We start from the raw sequence: 27,213 nt of genomic DNA on the forward strand, positions 1-27,213 counted from the left end.
GTGTATTCACCCCACAGATCTCCTGAGAGCCCAAAAGGTAGCCTGACAAACGCCTCAGGGGTCACGCGGGATAAATTATGACTTCTGCTGAGCTCAGGGCTGGGAGGGAGGAGCATCTGTTCTGGGATATTGCGGGATGGGGAAAAGCTCCCCAGAGGGACATTTAAGCTGGATTCGAAGGCCAAATAGGAGTTTTCCAGGGCAAGAGAGAGAGCTCCCTAGGCAGAGGGGCAGTGTCCCCAGGACCTGAGCAGGGTCAGAACAATGGTGGAATGAGGGAGGGTACATCCTCACGCAAGGGCCTGAGGAGGAGGAGGGCACTGCCCCCTGGTCATACTGGCTGCTGTGGGCTGATGAGAATTTGCTGCTCATGGAATGATAGTGGTCCCTGGTCTAAGTGTGGGCAACAAGCACTTCCATGCAGCGACAGCCTGGCACCCTCGGGCTTGGAGGTGCACCATTATCCTCCCCTTTTCTCAGACTCAGCACACACAGTCAGGGAGTAGCTCTGCCTCTGGGATACAGATTCTCTCCTTCAGGGCTCCTATTACTGAACCATAACCCTTTGGGCTCCCCTCAGAGCTAGTGGGGAGTATATAGAGAGCAGGTAGGTTTCCTGCTGTGTACATTGTATCCTACAGTCTGCCGGGGCTCTGCCCTGCTCCAATGTGCTGCAGAGTTGTGCCTTAGTCTAATAAAGAATGCATTTTAAAACTTCACATTAACTAGTGCATTTCTTGGACCCAGAGGTGACCGAGCATGGTCTTCTAGCTTGTTTTGGACCTTGACTGGGCACTGCACTGAGGGTACCTTCTGCTTCTTGGGAGACCCAGACCAGTTGCCTGGAGCACTGATGGCTTTGCAAATGCTCTGCCTGGATCTGCCTTTTACAGCCATGATGACCTCAGGAACTGTCACCTGCAGGCTTCAGAGTGGGGCTGCCTGTGGCATGTAGGATCTTGCCCTGGCACGGCCAGTGAGGGGGACAGCTCAGTACAGGGAAGCTGGGAGGGTTTCATCAGCCCTTGTTTTGTTTTGTTTTGTTAATTCTCGTGTGAGGATATTTTTTTCATTGTTTTTTAGAGAGAGTGGGAAGGAAGGAGGTGGGGAGAGAGAGAGGAACATCAATTAGAGAGAGACATCGATTGGTTGCCTTCCATATACACCCCAACCAGGGCCAGGGATTGAACCTGCAACCCAGGTATGTGCCCTTGACCAGGATTCGAACCCATGACCCTTCAGTGCACAGGCCAACACTCTAACCACTGAGTCACAGCAGCCAGGGCTTTCATCAGTCCTTTCCCCGCCCCCTCCCCCCCCCCAACCCCCCCCACCCCATTAAAATTAAAGTTTGCAAGAAAACTGCATCATCCTGGGCACTTGGTACCAACTGGTCTTGGGGTTATTCCTCACCCTCTACGCAGTCTTTTTGAGCAATGTTTCTCAGAACATGCTGTCCTCTCCTTACCCACACAGAGTCCTGGATCCTACAGCAACATCTGGTGGGGTAATGCGTTCTGTCCCCCAATACTCATAAAATAGTTTGAAACTTACTACACTGGGCAAGGCCAAAATGCCTTTGTGGGGTTTTTTCCCTTGGAAGATTTATATCTCTGATGTGCTCAGTAGTTTGCTCGAGTTGATTCATTTTGTATGTGTGACTGTGTCATCAATTTGACAGTCAGATTCACTTGTTTCTGTGGATATTCAGTTTTAGAGCCTTTTTTTTTCCTTTTTTTAATTTAAATTTTTAAAAATATATTCTATTGACTTAAGAGAGGATGGAAGAGGGAGAGAGATAGAAACATCAATGATGAGAGAGAATCATTGATTGGCTGCCTCTTGCATGCCTCCCACTGGGGATCAAGCCTACAACCTGGGCATGTGCCCTGACCAGGAATCAAACTGTGACCTCCTTATTCATAGATCGACATTTAACCACTTAGCCACACCAGCCAGGCTAAATTATTTTTTTTTTAATTCTTACTGGAGAATATGCTTTTTATTTATTTTTTTTAAAGAGAGTGAGAGAGAAAAACATTGATTAATTGCCTCCTGTATGCATCCTGACCAGTATTCGAACCCACAACCTAGGTATGTGCCATGACCTGGAATCAAACCCACAACCTTTTAGTGTACAGGATGACATTCCAACAAACTGAACCATCAGCCAGGGCAGTTTTTGTTTTTTTTTTAACTTTTAAAGTAAGTAAGCATTTGCAGTGTTGTAAAATTTATATATATAAAAGGCTGATAGCAAAGTGTCCCCTCAGGAGTTTGACCAGGAGACTGGGAGTTTGATCAATCACTATGACGTGTGCTGACCACCAGGGGGCAGTGCAGAACGAAGGAAGGCCCCGGCTGGTAGCCAGAATAGCCGGCCAGGCCGAGGGACCCTACCCATGCATGAATTTCGTGCACTGGGCCTCTAGTAGAAATTATAATAGGTAAGCTGAGAGAAGTGGGACCGCTGTATGTTACTCACCTATCCACCTGTTTGACAGTATTTGAGGTGTTTTCATTTTGGGATTATTACAGATAAAGCTGCTGTGAGCATTCATGTATAAGGACCTCTGTGGACACCTGCTTTTATTTCTCAGATAAATACCGAGGAGGGGAAAGGCTGGCTCCCATGGTGGGTCCACATTTAACTTTTGAGAAAACTTCCAAACTTCCTTTCCAAGTGACTCCATCATTTTGCCTTTTCAACAGCTTGGGTGAGAGTTCAGTTCCTCCCTGTCCTCACTAGCACTTGCTAGTGTCCGTCTTTTTAATGTCCCAGTTACGGGAGGGGGCGGGAGTATCCCACTGTGATTCTCATTTCTGAGGACAGATGATGCTGAGCATCGTCCAGTGCTCATGTACTTTCCATATCTCTTTAAGTGTCTCTTCAGATCTTTGGCCCTTTTTTTTTTTACTGGGTTGTTTATTTTCTTAGTAATGAATTTTGAGAGTTTATTGTGTTTTTTTAAAATTGATTTCAGAGAGGGAAGGAGAGAGATGGAAACATCAATGATGAGAGAGAATCATTGATCAGCTGCCTCCTGCATGCCCCCTACTGGGGATCAAGCCCACAACCCAAGCCTTCTGATTCATAGGTTGACGCTCAACCACTGAGCCACACCAGCTTGGCTCACTGTGTATACTTTTTTTTATTATTATTATTGATACTTTACAGAGAGGAAGGGAGAGGAATAGAGAGAAACATAGATGAGAGAAACATCGATCAGCTGCCTCCTGCACTCACCCTATTGGGGATGTGCCCGCAACCAAGGTACATGCCCTTGACCGGAATCGAACCTGGGACCCTTCAGTCCGCAGGCCGACGCTCTATCCACTGAGCCAAACCGGTCAGGGCCACTGTGTATACTTTTTAAGAAATATATTTTTTATTGATTTCAGAGAGAAAAAGAGAGGAAGAGATAGAAACATCAGTGATGAGAGAGAATCATTGATCAGCTACCTCCTGCACGCCCTCCCACTAGGGATCAAGCCACAACCTGGGCATGTGCCCTTGACCAGAATCGAACCTGGGACCCTTCAGTCTACAGCCAACGCTCTATCCACTGAGCCAAACTGGCTAGAACTACTTTTTTTTTTTTTTTGTATATTCTTCATACAAGTTCTTTATTAGAAATGTGATTTGCAGACATTTTCTCCCAGTCTGACTTGACTTCTCATTCCAGCAATGTCATATATATATATATATATATATATATATATATATATATATATTAATTATTATTATTGATTTCAGAGAGAGAGAAAGAGAGAAACATCAATGATGAGAGAATCATTGATCATCTGCCTCTTGCACACCTCCCACTGGGAATTTAGCCCGCAACCCAGGCATATGCCCTGACCGGGAATCAAACCATGACCTCCTGGTTCATAGGTTGATGGTCAACCACTGAGCCACACCAGCAGGCTCCAGCAATGTCTTTTGGAGGGTAGAATTTCTTAATCTTTGCCCTTTCCTCTGTTGGATTTTTTGGGCTTCTTCTTTCTTGGTTTTTTAAGAGCTCTTATCTGTGATGTAATTGTATATATTTCCTTCTTGTTTTGATGTTTATCTTTCACTCTGCCTATGGGTAGTTCTTCAGAAGTGTATTCAGATTCCTCAATTTTTTTTCCTTTTATTACCCCTAGTTCTGAGTCATAGAAAGAACCTCCCCACACTCAGGTTATAGGCATGCATGTACTTTCTGACCTAACTTGTACGGCTTGGTTCCTACATTTATATCTCGATCTGTGTGGGGTTATTTGGGAGCAGGGGTTGCAGCATGGATCCAATTTAAATGTTTTTCTTAAAAGCTTCCCAGTTGTCCCAACACCACTTGTTGAAAAAACTCTTTTTTGGAGAGGTTTGAGGGGCCCCTTCATCAGATGCTGTGTTTCTAGCTCTTCTTTTGGTCTGTTTGTCGATCTATTCATGGACCAGTACCGCTTTTTTTGTTTTAATTACAGTTGACATTCAATATTATTTTATTAGTTTCAGGTATACAGCATAGTGGTTAGACATTTATGTAATTTCACAAAGTGATCCCCCAATAATTCTGGCACCCACCTAGCACCATTCATATTTATTACAATATTATTGATGAGATGTGCTATGCTGTACTTTACGTTCCTGTGGCTAATTTGCAGCTACCAATCTGTACCTCTTAATCACAGTACCATGCTGTTTTAACTGTGGAGGCACCACACACCTTGTAATATCTGGTGGATCTAGTTCAGAGTTCTTCCAGAAGTCTTTGCATATTTATTTTTCTGTGTGGACTTTAAAATCATCTTGTCCAGATCCAGAAACAAATGATGCTTTTATTGAGATACTTTTCAACATTAATATGTTAACTAGGGAAGAATTGACATCTTCATGAGGTCTAGTTGTCCTGTCCAAGAGCAAGGGCTGTCTTTTCTTTGGTCCAAGTGTGTTTTGTATCTTCATGCATGTTTTGGTTTTTCACACCAGCCAACCCCCTCCCCCAGCTGTGACTACAGGTCTAGGTGGTCCTCGAACTCGAAGGCTCAGAGAGGCTTTATCGCCACCATGTTTAAACAGATTCTCTGCTTAAGACAAGACAGGCAGTTCTGTGGGTGACACGCTTCCTCCCTCTTGTACCCGGAAACGTGAGAGGGACCCTAGAGTCACAGAGAGCACTCAAAGGTCCGGAGGGCTAGTGGCGTCACTAGCACGGGATGAGTGAGGCCAGGTTGGGTAGCCAGGCTGTGTCAGAGCTCTCTCCAGCACATTCCCTGGTCATCGCTGCATGCCTTGTTCCTCCACCTCCCTCCCCTGAAAAGCAATTAGGCCTCGCATTCTGGCTCCTCAAACTTTCTACCTCACTGCAAAGCTGCACCATCTTCCACAGCTAGTAGAAAGAGGTCAGGTATTCACTCCCTGGTCCCACCCCCAGCTTCATCAGGTCCATTCAGACAGTTTTAGCAAATAAGAATGTTCAGAGAACTGTCTGGTTAACCAATGTGTATCATCTTTTCCCCAGGTTTCTACAAGACCGAAATAGCTCAGCTTTCAAATTCTATCGAAAGAAGGTATTTGAACTGTGCCCATCGATTTGTTTTACATCACCTTCGCTGAACCTCCATGCCAGCGAGAGCGCCCTAGGGTCTGTGGAAGGGGAAGGAGAGCTTACGAATGAGCCTCCTCACCAGGAGGTTGAGCTGGAGAGCCTAGAGGTGATGCCTGAGGAGGAGGAGGAGGAAGAGGAGGAGGAGGAGGAGGAAGAGGAAGAGGAGGAGGAGGAAGACGAGGAAGAGGAGGAGGAGGCCCTCGCTCCTGGAGGGCCCTCCAGGGCTCCAGGAGAGGCTGCCACTTCTGAGGGTTCTGAGGGCAGTCCCCCCACTGATGGCCTTCCAAGCGAGGCAGCCGAGGATGGCCCTGCTGGCACGTCTGCCCTGTCACAGGCCTGCTTTCCCCGGAAGAGGGTCAGCAGCAAGTCATTGAAGGTTGGCATGATTCCGGCTCCCAAGAGGCTGTGTCTCATCCAAGAGCCCAAAGGTGAGTGCCAGCATCGGCGCAGAGCCCTGATTAGTCTTCTGCTTAGCACTTGAAGAGGACTTAGTGGTACTTGGTTGTGGAACAGGTAGAGACATTGCCTGCCTGTTAACCAGCTGACCCCTCTTACCTTTCCACCTCTGATTCCACCTGCGTACCTGGACATTACCTCCCAAATCCTCCTCAACATAGGGTTCTTCGGTTTTGTGTGTTTTTCCCTAAAACAGTCCTAGTAGTTTTGTATACCACTGCCAGTGTGTGTGTGAAACTCACTTTTCCAGTTGGTCTAATGAAGCGCTCTAAAGAGACTCTGCCGAGTAGGCTTTGGCTTCTAGCATCCCACATGTTGCCCAGGGCCTCCCTTATTGCTCGGATTCCAGCAGGTTAGCCCTGGCTGTGGGAGAACTGGCCTGGGTCATCTCAGCTGTTTCTTGCCCATGGCCTTGGGGGAAGGAGGGATACCCAGCCTTCTGAGCCAAGGAAGGCCTGGGGTAGTGACACTTGCTTTGTAACCCCGTGAGGTGGGAGGACATGGGACGGGGCTGGTCTCATGCATCCATTAGCAGGAGCCATGTGCTCTGTGGAGGTCATCTCCTGCTCTCCTGTGTTAAGTTTCTTGAGGTACAATTTGCCAGCAATAAAATGCATCTCTTTTAAGTGGACAGTTTGAGGAGTTTTGGTAAATGTGTATAGGCACGAACCCACCAGTATAGTTGAGCTGGAGCCTGTCCCCAGAAAGTGTCTACAGTCCCCTCTCCTACCCAGCCCCCAGCAACCACTGACTGTTTTCTGGCCTTGCCTTGTCTAGGCTCAGTAAGTGGAATTCTATTATTTGTGGCCTTTTGATGTGCTGGTCATGGCCCAGGCTGCTCCTCATGGCCCTACCCATCCAACTGTCCACACAGCCAAGCCCGGGTTGTGCTTCAAGTGTGGGACTGATGCTGCGATGCTTGCGTGTAAGGTGGCGGTGGTGGTAAACAGTGCCCCGTCATTTGTCACCTGTGTTGTTCTATGTTATTGAGACATTTACCCCCAGCAGTGTTAATATAGCTTCCCACTAGCAGAACAGTCCCGTGGTTTGTGTTTGTTAATTTTGGCATTGCAATGGATTGCTAGCTGTTCTGCTGAACTCTTACTGAGGTGGTGGTAGCATATCCAAATGCTTAAGTATTTCCTTCCTGGGGGGAAAGTGGAGTCCTTTCTATTTCGGAATCTCTCAGTTCTTGAATTGAGTGTTTGATGAGACAAAACAAGGCCTGCTGATCTCCCCTTCATCACCAAATAATAATAACAATAATAATATGATTTGGAGCTTTGTATAAGAAGCACAATTGTTTTTGCAGGAAAGTTCTGTGTGGATTTTAATTCTTTTCAATAGGATAATCACAATGATACTGGAAGGCATACATAGCATTGCACATAGTTCATTTGTGAAGCAACGTGTAGTCCTGTAGTCATGGAACATGAGCCACGTGTTTGGTCCTTCATCATAAACATGGGCATCTTATTTTTAAGGACGTTCTCCACAGCAAGGAGCCCTCAGTTGAGCCCCTGTGTTCAACCTCTGTGCTTCATAGTTACACAGTTCCTGAAAGGAGCCAAGCCAAGCAACTGGCCTTGTGCATGTCGTAGCCACCTTCTGTCAGCAGAAGGGCTATTAGCCAAAATTGTAGAACCCTAATTTTTTCTCAGAAATATGGGGAAAGCACATATCCTATATAATAAAAGCCTAATATGCTAAGTGTCCAACCGTTCAACAAGTTGCTATGACATGCACTGACCACCAGGGGACAGACACTCCGACTGGTAGGTTAGCTTGCTGCTGGGGTCCAGCCATTCGGGACGGGGCGAGATGGACCACACACGCCCTAGAGCCTCTAGAGCCCTTCCGCAGCCTCTCCCCGGCCCCGATCATGCACTGGCAGGGTCCCTTGGCCTGGCCTGTGGGGATTGGGCCAAAACTGGCTCTCCAACATCCTTGGAGGGGTCCTGGGTTGCAAGAGGGCAGTTCTGAGGTGAAGCACCCCAAAATCAGGCTCCCTTCTCTCCGGTTCCGGGTGTCACCCAAGAACCGCCACTGCCAAGTGACCGCAGCTCAGCAGCTCCTGCGTTGAGCATCTGCCCCCTGGTGGTCAGTGCACATCATAGCTATGGCCAGTTGCTTAGACATATATCCTATCTAATAAAAGAGAAACATGGGAATTAGCATACGACTGCTATCCTTCCCATTGGCTAATCAGGGCAATATGCAAATTAACTGCCAGCCAAGATCGCGGCCGGCAGCCAGGCAGCTTAAAGTGAATATGAGGCTTGCTTGCTTCAGTGACGGAGGACTCCAATGTTCCCTGCCTGCCACTGCAGGCCTCTGAGCTGCAACTCTAAGCAACTATGTTACAAAAATAGAAGCTAAACAAAACTCCAGAAACCTGCTTTAGTCCTTCGGGCTTCAGCCAGCAGGATCACAACATTGTTTCAAATACAGAAGGTAAACAAAGGCCAGAAACCTGCTTTCAGCAGCACAGGCCTCAGAGCTGGAGCCAAGCCTCAAAGCTAAAGCTGGCCCAGAATAAAAAAAGAAAAAAAGGAGCGGTTGGGAGCTTCAGTCACTCGCCAGCCTGAAAACAGCCCTCAGCCCCTCACCCAGACTGGCCAGGCACCCCAGTGGGGACCCCCACCCTGATCCAGGACACCCTTCAGGGCAAACCAGCCGGCCCCAACCCGTGCACCAGGCTCTATCCTATATAGTAAAAGGGTAATATGCCTCCCAGCACCGGGATCAGTGTGACGGGGCAGCGCCCAAACCCCCTGATCGCCCTGTGGCTCTGTGTGTGACAGGGGGCGGGGCCACAACCTCCCTATCCGCCCTGCTCTGTTCGTGACAGTGGAAGGCGCCCCAACCCCCTGATCAGCCCTGCTCTGTGCCTGATAGGGGGAGCTCCCCAACCCCCTGATCGGCCCTGCTCTGTGTGTGACAGGGGGCAGCGCCCCAACCCCTTGATCGGCCCTGCTCTGTGTGTGACGGGGTAGAGCCATAACCTCCCCATCGGCCCTGCCCTGAGTGTGAGAGTGGTGGCGCACCAACCCCCTGATCGGCCCTGCTCTGTGGTTATTAGAGGGCGGTGCCCCAACCCCCTGATCCGCCCTGCTCTGTGTGTGACAGGGGACAGTGCCCCAACTCCCCTATCGGCCCTACTCTGTGAGTGACAGGGGGGAGCTCCTCAACCCCCTGATCGGCCCTGCTCTGTGCGTGACGGGGGGAGCTCCCAACCCCCTGATGGGCCCTGCTTTGTGCGTGACAGGGTACAGAGCCCCAACCCCCCTGATGGGCCCTGCTCTGCGTGTGACAAGGGGCAGCGCCCCAACCCCCTGATTGACCCTGCTCTGTGCGTGACGGGTGGCACCGCAACCTCCCCATCGACCCTGCTTTGAGTGTGACAGGGAGCGGTGCCCCAACCCCCCAATCGGCCCTACCCTGAGCGTGACTGAGGGTGGCATCACAACCTCCCAATCCCCCTGCTCTGTGCATGACAGGGGGCAGCACCCCAACTCCCCAATCGGCCCTGCTCTGAGCCCGACCAGGGGCTGCACCTAGGGATTGGGCCTGCCCTCTGCCACCCGGGAGCAGGCCTAAGCCAGCAGGTCATTATCTCCTGAGGGGTCCCAGACTGCGAGAGGGCACAGGCCGGTCTGAGGGACCCCCCCTCCCCCCCGAGTGCACAAATTTTTGTGCACCAGGCCTCTAGTATATATAATAAAGAGCTAATATGCTAATTAGACTGAACAGCAGAATGACCGTCCAGACAGCCTTCCGGACAACCATCTGGATGACCTTCCAGATAAAACCCAGGCTGTGAGGGGCTGCATGGGCCGAGCCCTTTGCATGAATTTCATGCATCGGGCCTCTAGTATATATTTCTTTTGTCTTCCAGTTCACGAACCAGTTCGTATCGCCTATGACAGGCCTCGGGGTCGTCCTGTGTCCAAAAAGAAGGTGAGTGTGACTCTGAGTCCTTGTGTGAATTTGTCATAGTCTCAAAGGGCACTGAGGCTTGTGATTAAGCTGTACTTATGCTTCAGACTGGGTGTAAATGTACAAAGCACAACAAATGCCTTTTCTCTTCAGCAGCTTTTTAAAACAATCTATTTAGCTTTGACCAAAGCACAGAAGGGTAGTCCATTTAACAGGTAGTTGAGGCTTGATATGTGCAATGGAATGGGGAGATGAACAAGTAATGTCTCGGTCCTCAAGAGGTTCAAATTTAGTGGGCTGTAAGTGTTTTTTTGTATTTTATTTTTATTAATCCTCACCCGACATGCTTTAACTAGAAGAAGGGAGAGAGAGAGAGAGAGAGAGAGAGAGAGAGAGAGAGAGAGAGAGAGAGACATCAATGTGAGAGAGAAACATTGATCAGTTGCCTTCCGTACGTGCCCCAACCAGGGATTGAACCTGCAACTCAGGTATGTGCCCTGACCATCCATTCACCCCAGCTGTTCTTTTCTAGGCCTGGGAGAGCATGACTGGCACCCCTTGTCATGTCAGTGGCAGGTTCCATCTCCTCTGTTCTTAGGTCATTTCCTGATGGTAGCTGGCGCCCCCGGGCTAGCAGCTCCTGGCCATCGTTCCCCTGGCCTTCAGCCTGCACTATCCCTCCTGCACTGCTGTTTGGCCCTTCTTCCTGCCCCAGCCAACATCAAGCTCCTCCCTCCTTTGCATCCCTCCTTTAATGCCCTGCAGATGGACTTCGGTCCATCATCCTGTCAAGACCCCCTCACCTCCCGGCTCCCCCAGATTCAGTCAGTATCTCATGCACACGCTTACACACACACACACACACACACACACACACACACACACACGCTCTGCTTCATACCTCAGAGTGTACTTCCCTTCCTGTCACTGAACTCTTAGTGACTGTCTAGGTTGTTCTGTCCCTTCTAGGTTGAGAACTGGGAAGGTGACCATGGCTTGATGGTGAGTGTTTGGGGAGTCAGGGTGTCAGTGCTGGACCATGCTGGAGACTCTCGCTCTGGGCATTTGCTGCACCCACATGTTGCACTCTACTCTTTCCTTAGAAACCCAAGGACTTTGACTTCACCCAGCAAAAGCTGACCGACAAGAACCTGGGGTTCCAGATGCTGCAGAAGATGGGCTGGAAGGAAGGCCACGGCCTGGGCTCCTGTGGGAAGGGCATCAGGGAGCCCGTTGGCATGTATGCATCAGGCACTTGGGGCTGGGGAGGGAGGTGAGGTGTTGTGCCTGTGCCTAGAAGAAGAGGCTTCCTTTGGAATTCTGGTCCTAAGTCCTTGCACCTGCAGCCGAATTTTTGGTTCCCCTCATGGTGAAAATGGTTTAAAGTTGGCAGTTTTTTGGTGTGTGTGTGGGTGGGGAGGTTGTTTTATTTTTTGTTTTTAGTGAAGGGAGTCTTCAGATGAGATGAGAAGCAGACATTTCCATAGGCAATTGGTCACCCTGCTCCTTGCCGTGCTTGTGCAGACTTTTTAAATGGCTTCTTGGCCCCTGGCATTTTGGCCACATTGTCATAAAAGCTGAGTGGTGATTCTAGGTAGTTACACCAAGGAGCACATTTCCTTTTCTGGAAATCCATATGCAGCCCTGCCACGGGGCAACCTGCTAATTGGTTAAGTCCAGCAGGCATTTATTTCATTGATAACTAAGATTAGCACCCGTGGGGGGATGGGCTTTCTGCTGTAATCCAGGCTCCTGAGCACCTGCCAGGTGAGTGCCCTGTTCCTGTGGGGATCCCATCTACACTTTCCCTCTCCTTTGCGGCCACATACTTCTGTCCATTCTGATTGCTCAAGCCATTTCCAGTCTCTTGGTGGCCAGGTCTGGGTGCAGGTGTGGCTAACTCTCCGTTTTGCTCCTTAGGGGTACGGCCTCCGAAGGGGAGGGGTTGGGCGCCGAAGGGCAGGAGCACAAGGAAGACACGTTTGACGTCTTCCGTCAGAGGATGATGCAGATGTACAGACACAAACGGGCCAACAAATAGGTATGTGCATGAGCTGGAACGTTGGGCGTCCTGCCTAAGCTGGCATTTTGATATGCAGCGACGGTTCCTCCACAAAAGTTGGTGTTCCCCACACTCCAAAACCAGACCTCAAAATACAAAAAAATACAAAAAAAAAAAAATCAAGTCTCGGGATGCGGATGTTGTCCCCCCTCTCACCTTCCAGGTTTGGCTGAAGGAGTGAGTGCCTCACTGGCCAAGCACAGCTGCACGTGGCCTGCTTGCGGGGCCTCAGTTCAGGACTCCCAGGCTGCCACAGTGTGAGGGTGACCTGGAAGCCGGCCGCAGAGGGCCGTTTCCCTCTCTGAGGGTCTTCAGATCCTTTTCCTTCTGAAGGGCCTTGGCCCTATGAATATCCTCATCTTTCTCCTCTCTTTTTAGTTTCCCTCCCCACCCATAATATCCAACTCAGTTTTGAACAAAATTGTTCTCTCCTTAAATAGATGAAAACCATTGGTGAGAAAGATAAGCCTTGAAGCAACAATTATTCTAAAAACGCCATCTCTGCCCCGGATCCACCTGGAGCCAGAGCCCAAGTCAGTTCGGTGTGTACATGAAAAACAAATGTCTCTGCAGTTTCTGGTGCAGAGATTCTGCTGGCTTTTCTTTTTCTTAAAGAAAAAAGAATGCACCACTTCCAATCTGCTTTTGCCTTTCCTCTTCTTCCAACTGCTTTGGGCAGCAAGTCCTCTCCGAGTCTTTCCTGGTTCCCACAGAAGGTGGTGCTGCCCTGGCACGTTGCTCTCCAGAAGTGTTCTGTTAGCAAATTGATGCTGAAATGATTACCAATTGTGTCTTCTTATTGTTTCCAGAATTTAAACGGGATCTAATCTGTACTCTGGCACCACAGCCTGTCGGTGGAGCACTGAAGCTCTGAACAAGTGGAGATACTTGATTCCATGAATGTGTTATTTATGGAGTCTCATCTCTTAAATGCATCCCAAGAGACTTAACAAAATTTAGCAACGGTATAATACAGCTGGATTCAGTGAGGAGTAGGCACCTCACTGATGAAACTTTCCCCAAATTTTTAATTCTCTTTAGAATCCACAAAGAAAGCTACAGTTTGTGTTTTCTTTTTAAACCACATATGAAGTTGCCTCCAAAGCGGTGGGGATAAACTCTTCCAGACTCTTCATTTTTTGCACGTGTGGCAGCGGAAATAATTGTTTTGTTAGGGCCCTTTTACAGAACAGGGAGGGTCCTCTCGGGGTGGACTCCACAGCTGTTTGCTCTTTCGAGGTGTATGATTGCCACCCCTTCCAGCTTCTCCTTGTGCTTTGCAACTACATGTTAAATTCTCAGGCTGTGGTCATCTCAACCCTTCTTCCTAAAACAGCAGTGTTGAAGTTTTACATATGTGCTAAAATCTAGATAACTTGGTTCTGATAGTACATGCTTGAGGAACACAGCAGTGCGTTACCTTGTGTTGGCTGCCAAGAAATCCTTGCATTCTCAGAGCACAGACCTCCCAGTTATAGTCCTGCTTCTCTGGTTCTGTCTTACCTATGTCCGTCCTGCCGCTCACCATGGCATCTCGCCTGCCTGGTGCGCTCTCTCTACATGTCAGGTATAGCCCCCAGATCTCTGCCTGCTTCTGACCACGTCTATTGCTTTGGCATCCAGCACATCTTTATGGCCATGGCAGTGCCGGCGGCCCTTCAGCAGAGGTGAACCAGCCTGCAAGGGTGGTGTTTTGGGAAAAGCACACCTGTGGAAGTTCATCTTCTACTCCTCTCTTTCCTGTCCTTTCATCAGCCTTCCATGTTGGCTGTGGGTTGGGCCACAAGATGAACTCTGAGAACAGGGCCTTGGTCACCCATGGTACCTGTTGGTCACACAGTACCCATTGGCCTGAGTGAGACGTGCATCCCCCAGCACATTTCTCTCCCTCTTTGAGCGTAGCTCTGAATGTCATATTCGCTCTGTCCTAGTGTGTTCATTCTTGGCTTTCTCCACTTTTATTCACAAGTGAAATGCTTTAGGAATTCTCAGGATGTGAGCCTTGTCCCCACAACCTCCTGCCACTCCTCCTCCTGGGGACATCCCACTTTGAGCTCACACTGTGAAGCTTTGACAAGTATTAAAGGAAACACCTACTTCTTGAGCCTGCAAAGTCTTCTGAGCACTTAAGTGCCGTTTCTCCTGTGGAGTCAACATTGAGGCGTTGCAGGTGCCAGGATGGAGTATGGTGGAGTGTCCTCTGCCAGCTGCTGGCCGGGGACCGGTGCGTGCTGGCCCTCTGTGCAATCTTGCTCTCTCGGCAAAGGATGCTCTGCAGGGAACTTGTGAGTGTGTGTGCGGGTGTGTGGCCTTGTCAAAGTCACAGCGTCTTTTCTGTCATTCTAGTTCCAGGGTCTCTCCCGTGAGGACAACAGGCATCCGGAAAGGCTAACGCGCCACTTCGGGTGCTTACTGTCTCGGGCTTGTTTCCATCACTGGAAATCAAATAGAGAATTTTAGTGCTTTTGGTCCTTGGTAAAACCTAGAAGATGTTTGTGATGTTACAAAATGGAAGTTTTGTTTGTGTTTTTAATCTAAGAAGTTGTGAATGTTAATCACTTAGCAGTTGCAATAAATGTAGAGGAACCCGATCTTCCATGGTCTCCATTGATGTATTTATAAAATCAGGCCATTGGGGTACATGATAGATGTGGTGCCTGCATGGAACCAGATCATAAACACCCTGCCTCAGGGCATGTCCTCTGCCTGCCAGGGTGGGAGTCTGGTCAGTAACTGGGAAAGCCCAGAAGGTGCTGAGATGAGGGTAGGTAGTGATCAGGACCCAGTACACCGGGGAGCAGGCAGGCTCTCTTGGGGAGGGGGGAGTGCTAGGAATAGAAACCTACCTTTGAGAGGGTGTCGTGACTTGGGAGCCCTATCTTAGAAGCCCATGACTGCCCACCCCGCACCCGCCTACCTCCCCCATCCCCGCAAGGCCTTGCTGACTCCCAGGGTTGGGGTTCCAGCTGCCAGAGATAGACCAAGGTGCAGCTAGACCTCCCCCTGACCAAGAAGCCAACCTGTGGGTGTCTTCAAAGCTCCGTGCTGTTCCTATGTGCTGTCAGCCTGTGTCTGATTCCTCTACCAGCTACCCCTGGCCCTTCAGGTTGTGGGGGGAGAGCAAAGATCACAGCAGGTGGATGAACATATGGCCTGCAGGGGCTTCCACCTGAGCATGGCACAGGCAGGAGTCAGGCTTCGGACGTACCCAGGGCACCAGGGAAGTGGGGAAGGGTTGGGGAGGGGATCTGTCGGCAAATTAAAGGGGGACAGATGAGACAAGGCGCCTTAGGAAGCTGGTGTGGGACCCCTGAGTCTTCCTTCTCCCCACTATGTCTTGGAGGGCACTCAGGAGTGGTGCGGGCCCGTTTGACAATGATGGGAGCTGCTGTCAGCCCGGAACCTCCCAGACATTTGCCTTCATCTTCACCAGAGCCTGGGAGGTGAGTGTGTGATACGGCCTCAGCGCCAGGCCCTGAGAAAGTCACCCAGAACCTACAACCCCCACCCACTCTGGGAAGACTGGCGGTGGGGGATGAGCAGCAATCAGAATTGCTCTCCAGTAGCCCCGCCAGCTCCTTTTCACCAGCAGACTGGACATATGGTATGGGGGTCTCCAGCCTGGGACATGGCCCGGCTTTGACCTCAGGCTGGTCATTCCACCTCAGGCCTCAGCTTCCCCTCTGCCATCTGGGAAGGATTCCTTTCGGTTCAGAAGGTAACATTTCCTCTGCTACCTTGGAATTTAGGGCTAACTGGGACCTAAAATGCCACTCCTCTCCTCCCAGCTTCCCCTCCAGGAGGCCTCCTGAGCGCCCCAGGGCACCGTGAGAAGCGGAACGTGCTGCTGGAGAGGTTCTAATACTTAGTTTTGTTTGGGGGTGTTTTTTTTTCCGTTTTCACATTTTTATTGGGGGCCATAGGGGAGAGGGCCTGTTAGTGGAGGTGCTCACAGTCACTCCAACTTGGACCCTAGGGGTCCTGGGGATGTCGGGCATGTTTCCATCATCTCCAACTAGCACTGGGTAGTTGTAGGGTGTAACCTGGCTGATCATGGCCTCGTGCTTGGTGTAAGGGTTGAAGGGGCAGAATAATACCAAGGCCTCCAGTGGTGAAGAACTCAACCAGCGCCGGCTCCTTGGCCCAGGCGTTCTTGAGGAAGGCAGCAAGTCTCCCGGCCATCTTGGTCTTGGTGGCCTCCAATCTTCAGTTTTTAAAGCCTTTGTTGCCCTGGCCAGGGAGCTCAGTTGGTTAGAGCGTCCTGATACGTCAAGGTTGGAGGTTTAATCCCATGTCAGGGCACTTAACAAGAATCAATGAGCCCTAGCCAGATTGGCTCAGTGGGAAGAGCATTCAGTCCCTGTGGACTGAAGGGCCCCAGGTTCAATTCCGATCAAAGGCACATACCTGGGTTGCGGGATCAATCCCCAGTGTGGGGCATGCGGAGGCAGCCAATAAATGATTCTCTCATCATTGATGTTTCTATCTCTCCTCCCTTCCTCTCTGAAATCAATAAAAATATATATTTTTAAAAAGGATCAATGAGACATCTGTAATACCGTCAACAATAAAAAAATTTTAAATTACATATGTAATCTATAATAATAAAAGCATAATATGCTAATTAGAACCAACTTCCTGATGAAGCCAGGGCTGCATTATCTAACAAATGTTCTAAAGGATTGGTCCCTATACCCTACAACACTGTAAATAAAGCCCTAGATATGTCATTTCTGGGGCCAAAGGGCTCTCCCTCCATAGCATGCCTGTGCAGTCCAACTTGGGAGCAGGAGGTAGGGGATTGACCCTGTCAAAGCTCCTGTTTTTCCCAACTGTGCCTGCGTGGGACATCATGGGAGCCATAGACTCTGAGAAGCACTCTACCACAACCACGGCCATGGTGGAATTTTCACTCTTTACCTCACACATTTCTGTGTGGTTTGACATCTTTGCTTCTATGATTTTAGAATGACAAAATATTGTGGATGATAAACTCAGCTTTGGGTTTGCTTTCAGAATCAACAGAGATGAGAGGTGTCAACTTCAGAGCCCATAGCACAGACTATAAACTGACATCTTCTGATAGTCAGTGGCCTCTCTGTACATTAATCCTTGAATCCAGCAGAAGCCAGCCCATTTCCCAGTGGAGAAACTGAGGCCCAAGCCAGTCTGACTCCACACCTGTACTCTCGAGGATCTCCCATTGGTCTCATCTGGTTTTGAAGCACATGCACGCATGCAGCCCATGCTTGTGTACCTACAGTTATGCATGCACATACACAAACACGCATGCACAGGCTCAAAGACATACAGATATGAATACACAAACTTGTATAGACACACATGCAGACACAAAGATATGTATGTGCACATGTATGCTCAAGGATACGCACACAGAGACACCTACACGTGTACACATACATCCATGCACATACACATGCACATACTCAAAGATACATGTGTGCACATGTAGGCTCGAAGACACATGCACACAGACATGCACACACAGATGTGCAAACATGCACCTGCAGGCTCAAAGACACAGGCACACATGTAGACACGCATGCACACACGTCGTTCCTATTTCCCACCAACCCCATGCTCATAGCCCTGGGAACTGACTCTCAAAAATTGCGGCTCAGGTTGAAACGGCCCCGGTGAGGTTGAAACGGCCCTGGTGAGGCTGGGATGGCCCCAGTGAGGTTGAAACGGCCCCAGTGAGGTTGAAATGACCCCGGTGAGGTTGAAACGACCCCGGTGAGGTTGAAAAGGCCCCGGTGAGGTTGAGATGGCCCCTGTGAGGCTGGGACGGCCCCTGCGAGGTTGCAACGGCCCCTTGGAAGCCGAGAAAAATACCATATGATCTCACTCATTTATGGATAATAAAGACCATTATAAACTGATGAACAAATATAGATACAAAGGCAGAGCAGCATTGAACAGACTGTCAAACTACAATGGGAAGCCTGGAGAGGGTTGGGGGTGGGGGTAAGAGATCAACCGAAGGACTTGTATGCATGCATATAAGAATAACCAATGGACACAAGACACTGGGGGGTAGGGGAGGCCAGGGGAATGTCAAGGGGGAGAGGGGAAGGAGACATGTGTAATACTCTTTGTAATACTTTAAGAAATAAAACAAAATTAAATTTAAAAAAAATAAAATAAAATAAAAAGTAAAAAAAATAAAATAAAAAAGAATTGCGGCTCTGCCCTGGCCAGTTTGGCTCGGTGGATGGAGCATCGGTCTGTGGACTCAAGGGTCCCAGGTTCGATTCCGGTTGGGGGCATGTTTCTCTCTCATCAATGTTTCTAGCTCTCTACTTCTCTCTGTAAAAATCAATAAAATATTTTTTTAAAAGAATTGCAGCAATTTCTCTCCCGGGCTCCGAGATCCTAAAGTGTTGGGGTCCAACCCCAGAAGGTCCAGGGGTTCCCAAAGGTATGGACGGAGTCGGTGACGAGGGAATGACATGGAGACAGCGTTCAGTCGATCATCATGGTTGGGTTCTCTTGCCTGGTTCTATCCAGGATCTCCAGCCAGGTTCTGTCTCCAGCATCTCCTGCCAGGTTCTGTGTCCAGGTTCTCCAGCCAGGTTCTCTTGCCATGTTCTATTGCTAGGTTCTGTAGCCAGGTTCTCCAGCCAGGTTCTGTCTGCAGGTTCTCTAGCCAGGTTCTCCAGCCAAGTTCTGTCTAGGTTCTCTTGCCATGTTCTCTCGCTAGGTTCTCCAGCCAGGTTCTGTCTTTATTGTCTTGTTACATCTGTATTTATACCAGTTGATTTTTATCCTATCAATTTCTATTCCAAAGGTTAGGGCGTTTCTTATCTCCATTCCAGGGAGTAAAGATTATGTAGCTTAAGGGCAATTGTTTGTAGTTAAAGTGATTAACTACCAGCCTGGCATTTAGTTAAGGGGTTTTATTCCCTCCCTCACTTCAGGGAAAAATCCCTACCTGGGGAAACAACCTTTCTCGGAGAGGTGACCTTGGTTAAAACACATAGCGCCAAGAAGGTGAGCAAACATATTAAGAACAATATGCCATATACTCCAGGTCCCTTGAAACATATGCTGTGCAGATGTTTCTTCCCTGCAGCCACTGTGTCAAGCAGCAAGGTTGGACAGGCTTCCGGCACTAAAGAGCCCATGCATCTGCCTTCAGTGCCTTTCAGGCTTGAAAATGTCTAACTCCCAGGTCTGGCCTCTTTCCTCTAATCACATTCTTAGATTTAATCTCCACCCAGGTGCTGAGCTAATCCCATCTTTCCCAGAGGAGACCTACCCTTTCCTCCCGGGAGAGATAGAAGATGGAATCCCTCCCTTTGCCCTCTAGGTTGGCACAGTCTCTACTCCAGCTTGTCTCCTTTTAAATCCCAAATTCACCCAGAGGAGAGTCTTTCCATCTCTCTTCTTTCCAAGAAAAAACACCCATTTTTACTTGGCCCTGGGTCATAAATAGGGTTCCACTAGGATGGCCCACCCCCACCCTGCCCAGCCCTGACCCTGCTTCTCATGGTGATTTTTACCTGACCTCCCTCAGAGAAACCTTAGGGTCTGAAGGGCCACCCACATGCTCAATTGCCCACCCCTTGATCCCTGTGGAGATCATGATCTGCTATGTCTCCTGACATAAAACCTTACTTGATGCACAGACACATTTCATTTGTTTTCTTTGGGGATGACACCAAAGTTGTCAGCTGTGGGCGTTGGCTGTTTTAACTGTGGATACATTTGGATTAGTCTACTGTGGCCAAAGACCCTCAGCAACCACGCTCTCAGGTTGTGCTTTTTCCTACTTAACATCAGGAAACCATTACACCTCCGCTGTCTCACACTGAGCAAAGCAATCGGGGGCCATCAGTCAACCTCAGTCAATGTCTATGAAAGGAATCAGTGAGCCAGGCCTCAACCTTGTCCCTCCCTAACTTTCTCTCAATCCATTAATCTGGAGAGAGGAAATAATCCCAATAAGATTAAGGGATGAAGACAATAAGATTAAGGGAGGTTTCTGATTGGATGTTATCATTTGAGAAGGTGTATAAAAACCTCAGGCACCAGAGGAGAGATTCAGAGTCCTCCAGCTCTGCAGTCAGTGCCCTGGTTCTTTCTCCACCAGGTCTGAGATCTGAGCCCCAGCCAGCCCAGTCACAGCAGACATTTCTGCAGGACTCCTTTCTGAGCCTTGAAGATGAGCATCCGGGCCCCACTCACACTCCTGCGGCTGGCAGGAAGGAGCCTGCTGAGGGACCCGGCCTCAGCCATCGCAGCTCCGGAGTACCTGCCCGCAGAGCTCTTCCCGCAGTTCTTCATTCAGGCCTCCTGTAGGAGAATCCCGGAGCCCCTGAGGCGGTGGTGCACCCTGGCCCTTCACTGTCCTCCCTCTGGGCTGCCTGTCACATCTGTCCCTGGACGAGGTCTTCAAAGCCGTGTTGGATGGGCTGGACGTTCTGCTTGCCCAGGAGGTTCGGCCCAGGAGGCGGAAACTGCGGGTGCTGGATTTAAGGAACACGGGAGCCAACTTCTGGAGAATGTGGTGTGAAGACAGCACCCAGAAGTGCTCACAGACAGGACCAGTGGCTGTGCACAGCTCCAGCCCCGACATGCAGCACCCCTTGGCTCCCTTGGAGGTGTTCCTAGACCTTAAATTCAACGAAAGGGACGGGGATGAGTTTCTCAAGTACATCCTCCAATGGGCCCAGCAGAGGGAAGGGTTGCTACACCTGTGCTGCAAGACGCTGAGGATTCCTGAGGTGCCCTTCCAGAGGGTCAGGAGGGTCCTGGATGGGGTGCAGCTGGACTGCATCCAGGAGGTGGAAGTGAACTGCACCTGGGACCTGCCCACCCTGGGGACGTTTGCTCTTTACCTGGGAGAGATGAGTAACCTGCAGAGACTCTCTCTCTCCCACATTCACGTGTTGACAGAGGAGGAGAATGGGGAGGAAGGGGAAGAGGAAGGGGAGCAGGAGTGGGAGGAGGAAGAGGATTGGGATAGGAAACAGCAGGAGGAGCAGCAATCCTTTTCCCAATTCCTCTCTCAGATGCTCAGACTGCGGCACCTTCGGGACCTCAACATGGCTTCTCCCTCCTTCCTCAGAGGCCATCTGGACCAGATGCTCAGGTGCCTGCAGACCCCGTTGGACAAACTCTCCATAATAAATTGCCAGCGGCTGACACATTCGGACCTGACACACCTGTTCCAGGGCCCGAACCTCAGGCAGCTGAAGTCCCTGCATCTGTTTGGCCTCAGGCTTGCGGATTTCAGTCTTGAGCCCCTCTTAGCTCTGCTGGAGGCAGTGGTACCCACCCTCGAGGACCTGGGCCTGGATCACTGTGGGATGGTGGACTCCCACGTGGAGGCCATCCTGCCTGTCCTGAGCCGCTGTCGCCAGCTCAGGGAATTCACCATGTCTGAGAACAACTTCTCCGTGGCCTCCGTGGAGAAGCTGCTGCGCCACACAGCCGGGCTGCGCAGTTTAGAGCGCGAGCTGTACCCCGTCCCCCTGGAGTGTTACAGGATCCAAGGGACTGTCAACCAGCAGAGACTTGCCCTGATCCAGGCTGAGCTGACAGGGACCCTGAGGGAGTTAGGACAGCCCAGGAGCATCCTGCTTGCCACCAAGCACTGCAGTGAGTTTTATGACGTGGCATTTTCATGACATGGAGCCCGTGATGTGACCCTGCTCAGTGGGTGCACCCAGCAAAGGCTTCTTTCTCGGCCTTTGGACGCTGAAACCTCAGACCAGGGTGCGTTATGCAGGGGGCACCCGCGTTTCCGGTTCATGCTCAGCTTGAATGGGGAAAGGGAGGGACCAAGCCCGGGAACAGGATTGCAGGGGCCAAGGTTGGGGCGTTCCTGGGACCTCAGGGGGCAAGTGTCCTAGAATCAGAAATATGAATCTGATTTGCATGGGGAGGGGGGAGGGGTATTTGGGCTCCAGCTGCATGTGTGGGAGTTAATCCTGAGGTAGATGATTGTAAAGGAATGATCAGAAATAAAGACAATTTCAAAGGCCAAATAAATCAATCAATCAATAAAAAATAAAAAAGAATTGCGGCTCCATGATGAATCTGGCACCAACCACTTCCCTCTGACCCCAGGAGGGGGACCTCACAAGTTGACCCTTTGCTTGATTTTTCTCCAGAGATTGCCCAGGTTGTCTTGGGAGCACAGTCTCACAGTTCCTGGAATTCCTGGTCCAGGAGTGAGGTTCCACTTGGAGATTTCAGCATTTATGTTTTGATGACTTGCTTTTACCCAGAGAAAGCTCAGAGCAAAACAGAATTTGAGGGTTTGAGTCCTCAGCCTTTACATGTGCTCACTGTGCTGTGTGACCTAGAGCAAGTGACCCACCTCTGTAAGCCTCAGTTTCCTCACTTGTGAAATGGGAGAATAGTAGTATCTACTGCCAGGATTTTGAGAATCAGTGCCAGCATTCCATGAAGCTCACAGGTGTCAGATGTTCCATTTCCACCATTCTGTGTCACTGGGAAGCTGTCACTGAGGTTTCCTATCAGCCCAATTGTCTTCCTAAAAATAAAGTTCTCAAGTCCTTGCCTAATCACCGTGACACAATGGAAGGCCACCATGGATGACCTTGCAAATTCATTTCACCTCTTAGAGCCTCAGTTTCCTTATTGTAGCATGAGGATGTTCTTCCTGTCCAGTGTCAGCTGAGAAGAGTGTATGTGAAAGGGACTCAGGGGAAAGCCATGCAGGGAAACAGTAAATACCCAGGAGCATCCCCTCACCGACAAGAGCCCGGGGAAGTGTCAGAATTGCTAACACCTGTGCTTGCTGGCGTCCATGAGGACCATCCAGCCTTTTAGTTTCTCTCTGATGTGAAACGCACATAACAAGATTCACCTTTCTTTTTTTTCTTTTTGTATCCTCACCTGATGATCCTTTTTCCATTGCTTTTCAGAGAGTGGAAGGAGGAAGGGAGACACACACACACACACACACACACACACACACACACACACACACACACATCGACTATTGCCTCCCACACACGCCCTGACAGGGCAGGGAGCAAAACTGCAAGCCAGATACATGCCCTTGACCAGGAATCGAACCTGAGACCCTTCGGTGCGAGGGCAGATGCTCCAACCACTGAGCACACTATCCAGGGCGAATTCCCCATTTTTTAAAGTGAACGATTCAGTGGCATGTAACACATTCACAATGTTGTACAACCAGTTCCTCTACCTACTTCCAGAATATTCCATCACCCAAAAAAGAGACTTCACTCCCATAAGCAGTCACTTCCCATCCTCCCGCCCCAGCCCCTGACAAACACTACTCCCCTTTATGTCTCTATGGATTTGCCTGTTCTGGGCATTTCATATAAATGGGGTCAGACAACATGTGGTCTTTTGTGTCTGGCTTCCTTTACTTGGCATGATGTTTCGAGGTCCATCGTGTTGTAGCATGTTTCAGTGCTCCAGTCCTTGTTATGGCTGAGTAATATTCCACTGTGTGGATGGACCACATTTTGTTCATTCATTCATCCGTTGATGGGCATTTGGGTTGTTTTTGGGTGTAGATGGAGTTGCTCTAATTACGGTGCACAAGTTTTGGTTTTCTCCCCTGTTATAAATCCTCCTGGGTCTATACCTAAGAGTGGAATTACTGAATCATATGGTAGCTCTGTGTTTTACCTTTTGAAGATCACCAAGCTACTTTCTACAGGGCTTGCACCAGGCTCCAGCCTTTTTGTCACCCTAGCTGGGCCGGTGCCTTTGAACACTGGTGCCCCTCTGCTCCATGAGACAAACCACGGGGCCAACCCAGGGTGTGAGTCCTGATGTCCACAGAGGTGTCAGGAGCCTTGCTGTGCTGGTGAACCCCGGGGACAAAGCAAACAGGGGGAGGACGGGAAAATCTGAGGGGACTTCGGATGTGAAGTATGACGGAGCTTTGGAGAAAGGAGTTTGATCCTGGAGGATAAAAGCAAAGGAGGGTGTGGTTTTTGTAGGACTGTTGTAAAATGTAGACAGATGCCCAGCTACAGGGACTTTCAGCTGTATTTGAGCAAAGAGAAGGCAGGTCTACTCCAAAATGTCTGCCTGGGAAAAGGGGTGCTCTTCCTGCTCCTCCCCAGCCACGTGCCTCATTACACCGAGACAGCTCGCCAGTGCCGTTTAAAAAGAAAACCCACTGAAGAATATTCAAGGGAAGTAAAAATGAAGCACATGCTGGCGGCAATTGTCGGTCTTTGTTTCAGAGGCAGCTGTGGTCTTAGGAGAAAAAAGAAAGAAGAAAAAAAAGCACCAGATTTGAATGGAGACTATTTCCTCCCAGAGCCCGGCTCACAGGCTGCCATGAGTCCCTGCAGTGTCTCCCTGACCGTTTCTCAGTAGCCTCCACCCATCTATCTGTTGGTTCACTCATTCATTCACTGGGTGACCCTCCCTGAGAGGGGAAAGGGTCAGCCCTGTACACGCCAAGATGCTGTTCCCAGAAGGAGCAGGAACAGACCCAAAATCAAGTCTTCACCCCTGAGCTATACACATCTTGCTTTTGAGCAAGACATTCACCCCTTCAAAGGCCTCCGGCTTCACATCACCATCCATCAGGCCTGGGAAGCACCTCTGGACCTGCCACTGAGTTCCACTCCTGCCCTCTCCGCTTCCCTCTGTAAGATGGGCCACCGGTAGAGAGCATCTTGCACTCAGCAAACAGTTAGAGGTCACGCTGGTTCTACAAAAAGCAAGATCCACATTAAAAGTGCAAAGAAGAGACTTTTCTGAGTGACAATGGGGTCCACGTTGGGAGAGGTGTCAGGCCCAGGAGTCAGGACTCCGCAGCAAAGGTACAGCGGGTACCAGGCGCTTAGGAACAGCTGGGGGCACAGCAGAGATAGACCATGTGGCTGTGGGCCCAGCACGGGGAGACCAGCCTCAGAAGCTGCATTCATCTTCCCAGGAAAGACACAATTCTCTTTCCCCTCAGCGCCCGCACCCCCCCCCCCAACACCCCCTCTTCCGCCCTAGTTTCTTGTTTACCCATTCAGGGTCATGATTTATTTTCAGATGAGAGCGTTGTCCTCCTCACTCTCTGTGGCAACCGGCCAGCGCCATGTGCCGGCCACACGGGGAGAAGAGGCCAGAACGAGCCCAGCCTGAATGGGAGAAAGCAGGTCCTGGGGAAGGTCCTCAGTCAGGTCTGGCCTTGACCTTCTGTTATCCGCACGGGCACCAGCTAGGAGTGCAGGGGGCCCGAATTCCCCGATTTCTCCGTCCTCCTGAAGACCAGAGGGACTGACATGCGGTTACAACCCTGTCGTGGTGGACGTGAACAATGTCCTGAAGCCGAGAGTCAGCCTGGGTGAGCCCGGTGTGGATCACGGTGGGCTTCGAAGGGCCCAAAAGTAAACACTCCTTCAGATCATGCAGACAAATGAGTATGCATTCATTTTCATTTTTAAATTATGTTTATTTTATTGTTTATTAGATTTTATAAAGTTGAGTTCACTCTCAGTTCCCAACTTCAATTTGGAAAACTCCCATTTCTCTCTAAAGTCAATGAACATGTCCTCGGGCGAGGATAAAAAATAAAAATGGCCGAAACCGGTTTGGCTCAGTGGATAGAGCGTCGGCCTGCGGACTGAAAGGTCCCAGGTTCGATTCCGGTCAAGGGCATGTACCTGGGTTGCGGGCACATCCCCAGTAGGAGATGTGCAGGAGGCAGCTGATCGATGTTTCTCTCTCATCGATGTTTCTAACTCTCTATCTCTCTCCCTTCCTCTCTGTAAAATATCAATAAAATATATTTTAAAAAAATAAAAATAAAAATGAATGAAAAATGATACAGGCTGCCCTGGCTGGTACGGCTCAGTTGGTTGAGCATTGTCCCGTGCACCAAAAGATTCCCTGTCAGGTTGTGCATGTGTATGGGAGGCAACTGATTGATGTTTCTTTCTCCCTTTCCTTGTCCCTGTCCCTCTCCCTCTCCCTGTCCCTATCCCTGTCCCTCTCCCTGTCCACTCCCTGTCCCTCTTCCTCTCTTTCTCCCTCTCCCTCTCCCTTCCTTTCTCTCTAAAATCAATTAAAAAGAAAAGTGATACAGGCTGCACATGGATGAATCTTTTTTTTTTTAAATATATTTTATTGATTTTTTACAGAGAGGAAGGGAGAGAGATAGAGAGTTAGAAACATCGATGAGAGAGAAACATCGATCAGCTGCCTCCTGCACATCTCCTACTGGGGATATGCCCGCAACCCAGGTACATGCCCTTGACCGGAATTGAACCCGGGACCCCTCAGTCCCAGGCCGACGCTCTATCCACTGAGCCAAACTGGTTTCGACCACATGGATGAATCTTAACAACATGATGTTGAACGAAAGAAGCCAGACATAAAATAAAATAGCACATATTATATGGTTCCATTTACATGAAATGCCTCAAATAGGCAAATCAACAGAGACAGAAAGTACATTAGTGACTGATACAAGGTAGGGGGAGAGGAGAATGAGAAGTGATTGCTAATTAGTGGGAAGTTTCTTTTCGGGGGTGGGGGATGGAGATGAATATATTCCGGAATTAGATAGTGGTGATGGTTGTACAACTTTGTGAATATACTAAAAACCCATTCAATTGAACTTTAAAAGGATGGACGTTAGCCCTAGCTGGTTTGGCTCAGTGGATAGAGCGTCGACCTGTGGATTGGTCCTGGGTTTGATTCCATCAAGGGCACATGCCCGGGTTGCAGGCTTGATCCCCAGTGGGGGACGTGCAGGAGGCAGCCAATTAATTATTCTCTCTCATCATTGATGTTTCTATCTCTCCCTCTCCCTCTCTGAAATAAATTTCAAAAAATATAAATAATAATAATAAATAAAACTGCTGAAAAAATGAGTGAAGAGATCTGGGGTACCCTTTACTCCACTTCCACCCGTGGGAACACCTGCATGAATATAGTACATTATTACAACCAGAAAATTGACAGCAATACAATGGACAGACTTTATTTAGATTTTTCATGTGAGTGCCTCATAGAATTTTAAAGAAAGAATAATAATAATGGCAGTAGCCGTTTGAGTGCCAGCTGCACTACAGGCTTACTGGGACCCCATCTCATAACAGCCCTGGGAGGTGAGGACCATCTCCCAGAAGAGGCTCAGAGTAAGAAAGTCTTTACCCAACACTGAATTTTTGTGGG

The 27,213-nt window shown here is 49.5% G+C and overlaps 2 protein-coding genes across 13 annotated transcripts in view; both read left to right on the forward strand.

The window, feature by feature from the left end:
• The window catches only part of SUGP2 (SURP and G-patch domain containing 2), a 34,007-nt gene extending 13,752 nt beyond the window's left edge, over positions 1 to 20,255 (forward strand). For 3 of the 12 annotated variants that reach the window (XM_059696124.1, XM_059696118.1, XM_059696119.1), the window contains exons 7-12: positions 5,505 to 6,019; positions 9,946 to 10,007; positions 10,956 to 10,988; positions 11,090 to 11,226; positions 11,907 to 12,027; positions 12,212 to 14,639. In XM_059696124.1, the coding sequence (XP_059552107.1) occupies positions 5,505 to 6,019; positions 9,946 to 10,007; positions 10,956 to 10,988; positions 11,090 to 11,226; positions 11,907 to 12,027 (868 nt within the window). In that variant the 3' untranslated portion in view covers positions 12,212 to 14,639. Of the gene's footprint in view, positions 1 to 5,504; positions 6,020 to 9,945; positions 10,008 to 10,955; positions 10,989 to 11,089; positions 11,227 to 11,906; positions 12,028 to 12,211; positions 14,640 to 20,164 lie in introns of those variants that run through there. The other 9 variants (XR_009452931.1, XR_009452930.1, XR_009452929.1 and 6 more) reach the window with 9 other exon arrangements.
• On the forward strand, positions 20,237 to 21,704 carry LOC132234487 (PRAME family member 15-like). Its single transcript, XM_059695442.1, has 3 exons — positions 20,237 to 20,362; positions 20,463 to 20,864; positions 21,087 to 21,704. The coding sequence occupies exons 1-3, from the start codon at positions 20,237 to 20,239 to the stop codon at positions 21,702 to 21,704; spliced, it is 1,146 nt and encodes a 381-aa protein (XP_059551425.1).
• Positions 21,705 to 27,213: the final 5,509 nt, after the last annotated feature.

This window comes from Myotis daubentonii, chromosome 5 (assembly GCF_963259705.1).
Source record: "Myotis daubentonii chromosome 5, mMyoDau2.1, whole genome shotgun sequence".
Classification (NCBI taxonomy): domain Eukaryota; kingdom Metazoa; phylum Chordata; class Mammalia; order Chiroptera; family Vespertilionidae; genus Myotis; species Myotis daubentonii.